Source organism: Chionomys nivalis, chromosome 17 (assembly GCF_950005125.1).
Source record: "Chionomys nivalis chromosome 17, mChiNiv1.1, whole genome shotgun sequence".
NCBI lineage: Eukaryota > Metazoa > Chordata > Mammalia > Rodentia > Cricetidae > Chionomys > Chionomys nivalis.
This window is the reverse complement of record NC_080102.1, coordinates 33,311,008-33,317,169: the sequence shown is the minus strand read 5'-3', so window position 1 is coordinate 33,317,169 and position 6,162 is coordinate 33,311,008. Positions and strand designations below refer to the sequence as shown.

At 52.8% G+C, this 6,162-nt stretch overlaps 1 protein-coding gene and 1 pseudogene across 3 annotated transcripts; one reads left to right on the top strand and one right to left on the bottom strand.

Moving 5' to 3' along the window:
- Positions 1-278: 278 nt before the first annotated feature.
- Gsdmd (gasdermin D) lies at positions 279-6,032 on the top strand. Of its 3 annotated transcripts, none has more exons than XM_057792009.1 (11): positions 279-639; positions 1,381-1,601; positions 3,010-3,202; positions 3,724-3,889; positions 4,152-4,254; positions 4,472-4,525; positions 4,790-4,867; positions 4,993-5,165; positions 5,270-5,384; positions 5,471-5,544; positions 5,679-6,032. In XM_057792009.1, exons 2-11 carry the CDS (start codon positions 1,385-1,387, stop codon positions 5,916-5,918), a joined length of 1,413 nt encoding a protein of 470 aa, XP_057647992.1. In that variant the 5' UTR covers positions 279-639; positions 1,381-1,384; the 3' UTR covers positions 5,919-6,032. The 3 variants fall into 3 exon arrangements, with proteins under 3 accessions (XP_057647992.1, XP_057647991.1, XP_057647989.1); XM_057792008.1 differs by having other exon boundaries at positions 280-618; positions 5,240-5,384; XM_057792006.1 differs by having other exon boundaries at positions 280-639; positions 5,240-5,384.
- On the bottom strand, positions 2,191-2,810 carry LOC130888716 (mitochondrial import inner membrane translocase subunit Tim23-like; annotated as a pseudogene).
- Positions 6,033-6,162: the final 130 nt, after the last annotated feature.

Sequence of the window (6,162 nt, the reverse complement as noted above, 5' to 3'; positions counted from 1 at the left end):
GATGTGCACCTAAAAGTTCAATCACTAGGTCACCTGTAACTAAGCATACACCTGTTTGAAAAACCTGCCAATGTGTTCCAAACCAGCCCCGCTGCCGTTCGCACCCTCTGCCTGCCAGAGCCCCAGCTTAGTTTTACTACCTTCTCACCTCTAGTTACTTAGGACAAAAGCCAGCCCAGTGGCCTTGATGCTATCTAGGTTTGATTTGCATTTCCCTGGTAACTAATGGGCGGGGGCGATCCGTGCAGTTGCTTACCTCTATAGACCTCTTCAGGTCTTTTACAAAGTCACAGATATTTAACAAAGAAAAAGTGCTGCACGGTTTTAGGTGCCAGGACCAGATGAAACCAAAGCTCCCAGTTACTAAGAACGGAAGAGTTTCCCGCGCCCCGGGTGGGCTCCCGGGCTGAGAAGGAGGCTGGGCCAGACTGCTGTTCCGCAGTTCAGGGAGGGAGAGTTCCTGCTGAGTTTGGGCTGTAGCTTCACAGTTTCACTTTTGCCTCTGGGCGCCTCTTAGCTCGAGGTCGCCTGGGTGCCCGAGCTGAGCCGGCCCGAGACCCCTCCCTGATCCCCAGCGCGTCCTCGCTGCCCTTGGTGGGACCAGACACTTCAGTGGAGGTAAAAATCTGAAGATCCGAGGTGAGCCACCCTGCTACTCAGCCTCCTAGAGTTCGGCTGCCCCTTCTCTGCTTGGTCGGCTCTTTGGCCTCGACGTCTGTTTGTTGGGTCGGGGATGAAGCCGTTCCTAGAAGCCCCACTATACCAGGCAGCCTGAGCGCACCCTCCCCTCCAGGGCCTAGCCTCTATGAAAGCCACTCACTAGCCCTTAGAGTGGGACCGGCCTGGTTTGGCCTTGAAGCTGGCAAAAACTCTCCAGGCTTCTAGGACTCATGCTGATCCCCTGGCCAACAAGACCGTCCCTGCCCCCTCAAGTGCCTTCTTCACTCTCCACCATCATCAGGCCTCGGGAACCCCGTTTTCTAGGGTAGGATTGACCCTCCACACTGCACAGTTTGTCTGTCTGTCCCGGGCCTCTTTTGACCTCTGACCAGGAAGGCTCCTCCAGGACAGTTGGCTCATGAAGTTGTGCATAAGAGAGGAAGCCACTGAGGTCCGGAACACTGACTTTGCTGTGGGCTCCTGTGCCAAGTATCCCAGAAGATGAGGCTTGTGTTCTCTCCCCAGCCTTGGTCCTCAGTCAAGGAGGGCACCTGGCTCTAGGGAGAGACAGACAAGTGGGCCACAAACTGAACGCTGTGTCTGTGTTGGTATAGTGGTGAGCCAGAACAAGCCAGGACCAGAAAGGCAAGGCCACTTTGAAGGGATGGCGTTCCCAAGTGCTAGAGGCAGCTAAGTATGGACCCATCTCTCTGCCCTCAGGATCATGCCATCGGTCTTTGTGGAAGTGGTTAGGAGCGTGCTCAAAGAGGTGTACCATAGAGGAGAGCTCATCCCAGTGGACAGCCTTGGCAACTCTACCAGCTTCAGGCCCTACAGCCTCTTGACCAAGAAACTCTCAAGCTCGTGGTTCTGGAAATCCCGTTATAGATGTGTCAACCTGTCAATCAAGGACATCCTGGAACCCAATGATCCAGAACCAGGTATCTCTCTCCCTGCTCCCTTCTTCCCCATCCTAAGCCTTAGAAGGGAGTGGGCTAAGCCCAGCCTGCCTTCTTACTGGGATCTACAGTTATGCTCTTCTGGCCCTGTTTCCAGAGGTCGGAGTTCTTTTTATTTATTTATTTTTTTGTGTGTGATTACATAGAAATACTTGGTTTTATGCTATAATTATGACTTTGGTTCTATTTTCATCCTTTATTTGGAATACAGGGCAACATTCGCTTTAGATTTTTAACTGACAAACATGGTGATAAAAGCACTCAAAATAAGTACGGCCTGAATTTGGAGAGTATGTGGCTTTCCAGTTTGGGGGCAGGAGAGAAACAGGTGTAAGACCATCTCCAAAGGAGAAGAGGACACAAACTCAGTGAGCCACCAAAGGGTTTGGCTTCCATTCACTAAGGGCACGCAGTGCAGTCCAGGCTAACCATCCATGGTCTTTGTCACAGCAAACCAGAGTCTCCAATTGTTTCAAGTAATTGTAGTACAAGAGAGAACGCTACTCCAGACTGACGTATTAATCTGTCTGGATGACTGTGAAATACCCCCATCCTGAGGTGGCCATGGTCTTCAGAGAGATTGTGGGAGCAGGGAGCCTTTCATGTGCTCCCAGTTGTGACACAGCACATAGAGACTGGTCAGTCCTGCAAGGCCACTTGGTGCCATTCCTGGAAGACCTCCTGTACCTGTATACAACATTCCCATCATGGTTCCGGCTGCTATTGTGTTGAGGTCATTCTGCACCCCGTGTTTTCTCACTGATAACACCAAATGCACCACAGAGCAAAGCCAGGGCACCTAGAGTATTAGCCCAAAGTGCCCCTTGCCTAGTCACCATATTCAAAAGTTGTACATTTCTTGGTTGGACCAGGCCATGCTCTGGGTTTCCTTCAATCCTAGCTGAAGACCATTCATCGCCCCAAATGCCGCCCCTGTCATGCAACATCCTCCAATGTTAAAGAAAGCAAGCTCAAGTCTGCCTCGGGTTTTTTTAGCGCCAGTTGGCAAAAGTAACTCATCAGTATACTGAACAAGATAGCCTGGATCCACATTTAAATACAGAGAGAAGGGGTTCATACCAGTTAGCAGAACACCGGCCAAATCAGCACGCCAGTTACCCATTCCTCCTGCTCCGAAGACGCCAGCCAACCTGCCGTGGTTTTGCTGCCACTTCCCCTGCCACCGTCCATGATTTGGGAGCAAACTGCAGTGGGCTTCCAACAACCACCACCTCAGGTCGGGGTTGTGTGCTTGGCCTTGGCCACCACAGCAACAGCAGGAAGACCCGCATTGCTACTGCCACCCTCACAGGCTGAGGAGGACCCACTGCTGCAGAGGAGGCAAGGCAGAGGCTAGTGTGATCTAACCTTGTAGCCCGTCTTCCTTCAGAACCAGAATGCTGTGATCGCTTCGGGATCTCTGTTAACGTTGATGGGAACATACAAGGCCAGGTGACACTGACAGACACAGGACACGGGGAGATTTCTGGTGCAGCTGCAGTGTCTAACAGTTGCAATGTTTCCATGAATGTGCGTATACTGCGTGTGGCTCAGAACACCTGGGAGTTCCTGCAGAATGAGAGGTGAGCCCCTTGAAGGGATGGGGGTACTCTGACCTTGAGCACCATGTTCTTGCCCAGTCTGTTGGGTACCGGGCATCAGGAGGGTTCTGTTCTGAAGCAGTATCTCTCGGCACTGAGCACAGGAAGTCCCGGGATGGGAGCACTATAAACAATGGCATGTTGGGAAGGAGGTTACTTGAGCCAGTAAGCTTCAGTTGCCAGGTCTGTATCCTGAGAATCATAACATCCTGGCAGGGCCCAAACCCTTGGAATCAGGCTGAGCTGCTATGGGAGAAAAGTGAACTTGGATTTATGAATAGTACAGAACGAAGTCTCTCCATAGGCACATGGGTCCCCTGCCCCCTGTTTGACTTTGTCATACTCCCACAACCTTCTAGACACTGTTGGGAACATCCTGGGAAAGTGCCCACGTCTGGTATCCACAGACTCCAGGATTCTGCAGCCTTTCCATTGTACCTGTCATCGGGGTGGTAGGAAGGATGCTAGTCTATGGTGGGCAAGCCCCAGCAATCTCTCTGTAGGTGCCTGAGGCAGCCTGAACACAGAATCCTGCAACAGCTTCGGAGCCGTGGAGACGATGTATTTGTGGTGACAGAGGTGCTGCAGACAGAGGAGGAGGTGCAGGTCACCCAGACCAACAACAGAAAGGGCTTAGGCAAGTTTGCAGTGCCTGGAGCTTTCTTGCAGGTGTGTGCTAGCCTTAGCCCTTCCCTGGCCTCACTTGAGCACATAGAAATGGCAGGAATCTAAGAACCAGGGAGCAGGATCCCATGCAGAAGCTGGTCTAGGCTCTCCTAAGACCCTTCTAGAAGCAATCAATAGCCTCACTTGCCCAGTGAGCTACAACAGCTAAAGCCTGGAGTGGCCAACACCAGCTGCGATCTGTCACCAGCACTCGGCCACAGTTATTGATTTACTCTACATCCTTGAGCCTATGTCCATCCTTCAGGGTGAAGGCGGGGGCCAGCTAAGCCGGAAGAAGATGGTGACCATTCCTGCAGGCAGCGTCCTTGCATTCCGGGTTACCAAGTTGCTCATTGACCCTACATGGGGTGAGTGTTGAGGGCCTGTCTCTAGAACCCAGACTGTGTATCAGAGAAGCAGGAAATCTGGGAGGCTTCAGCCAGCCAGGGGATGCTGTGTCATCCGGCTGCATGATCTCCCAGACAGTGTGGTCAAGCCTGCATGATCTCCCAGACAGGGTGGTCAAGCGTGCCAGGCCTGTGGATGAGGGAGTTGGTGATGTGTTTGTTTTTTTCCTGCTTCCAGACATCCTTCTCTTCCCTGATGAAAAGAAGAGGACCTTTGAGCTGCCCCCATCAAGTGAGGCCCCAGACACTCTGGCCCCACATGTCCCTTACCTATTAGGTGGTCAGTCTCCTATGGAGATGGACAGTCCCCCATTTTCCCCAACTCACATACACAATGGGTAATGTTGCTGGGCCTGTTTAGCCTTTCATCTGCCATGGGCATCCAACAGTAGGGAAAGGATAGAATTGGGAGGGCCCAGGGAAAATCTCACCTTCTGGCATTTGTCAATGGGGCCCAACACCACACAGCCCTTCTCCCTTCTACCATCCTTTGCAGAGAATGACCAGAGGCGGCATTCCTTCAGCCTGCTTGCCACACTACGAACTATTGGTGAGCAACAGAAGTTCCTTGAAGGTCAGTATCCACTTGCCCACCCTGAGACTCCACGGGTTCTGCCTCTGCTCCCTGGATATGACCCTCCTACCCATGTTCCGCAAGACCTCATAGGCATCGGATGGTGCTGCCTTCTGTCCCTCCAGATGGAATCCATGAGGAACAGGTGGCCAGAAAAGACTTCCAAGGCCTGCATGCAGAGGTGAAGGCAGGATGCACAGAACTGGGGTACTTAGGAATGGAGTTAAGGCAACAGCTGCTAATGGACATTGGGAGGATTTTACATGACCAGCCCAGCATGGAAGCCCTGGAGGCCTCAGTGAGTGACAGGGTTGGAGGTGGGCAGGGCCTGCCCAAGCCTGCACAGCCTCACTCACCTCAACTGTGCCTCAGCTGGGACAGGCCCTGTGCCGTGGTGGACAGGTAGAACCTCTGGATGGCCCAGCAGGTAGCATCCTCAAGTGTCTGATGCTTTCCTCTGGAGAAGTGGTGCTGGAACTTGCTGCCCCAATCTTCTACCTGTTGGGAGCACTGACTGGTGAGCAGTTATGGGGGACAGGAAGGGATGATGGGTGCCATATTGGGCATCCCAGAGCCCTCTCAGCAGCCCCCATCTCTCCCCAGTGCTGAGTGAAATCCAGCAACAGCTGCTGGCTAAGGCTCTGGAGACAACGGTGCTGTCCAAGCAGCTGGAGTTGGTGAGAGGACATGGCATGGGGGATGCCATGGGGCCCTGGGTACTTACTGATAGGTTGACAGCATCCAGTCCTGCATCCCAGGGGCTCAGGCTGCAGTTCCTCCATCTACACCTCTTTCCATCTCCTGCCGATAGGTGGAGCATATCCTGGAGAAGAGCTCCCCATGGCAGAAGCAGAGCTCTGTGGTCCTACCCCCCAGACTCCTTGGGAACAGCTGGCATGAGGAGGCTCCCATCTGGATCTTGTTAGAAGAATGTGGCCTAACGCTGCAGGTGGACACCCCCCAGGTGTACTGGGAACCAACATCTCAGGGCCCCACATGTGCGCTCTATGCCTCCCTGGCCCTATTGTCGAGTCTCAGCCATGGACCTTAGTAGTCTGCATGCCTCCCTTCCCCCAGCATCCTCATGCCCTGCCCTCCAGCCAGGGCAAAATTTAACCACAGGGCTACAATGCATGGAGGCAGGACTAGGAGTTGGGAAAACTCAATAAATATACAAAGAAAAGAATAAGCGGCTGAGTTTGGTTTTTACTGTTGTCTGGTTGGTTTGCTTTGGTTTTTCAAGACAGGATTTCTCTGTTACACTCTGGCTATCCTGGGATTTTTTCTGTAGACCA

What these genes read in the sequence shown, in the direction of transcription:
- Gsdmd (XM_057792008.1), top strand. Translation starts at nt 1,385, where the DNA reads ATGCCATCGGTCTTTGTGGAAGTGGTTAGGAGCGTGCTCAAAGAGGTG. An exon ending in TGCCTGGAGCTTTCTTGCAG is followed by an intron (nt 3,890 to 4,151) that starts GTGTGTGCTAGC and finishes TCCATCCTTCAG; the next exon opens with GGTGAAGGCGGGGGCCAGCT. An exon ending in GCAACAGAAGTTCCTTGAAG is followed by an intron (nt 4,868 to 4,992) that starts GTCAGTATCCAC and finishes CTGTCCCTCCAG; the next exon opens with ATGGAATCCATGAGGAACAG.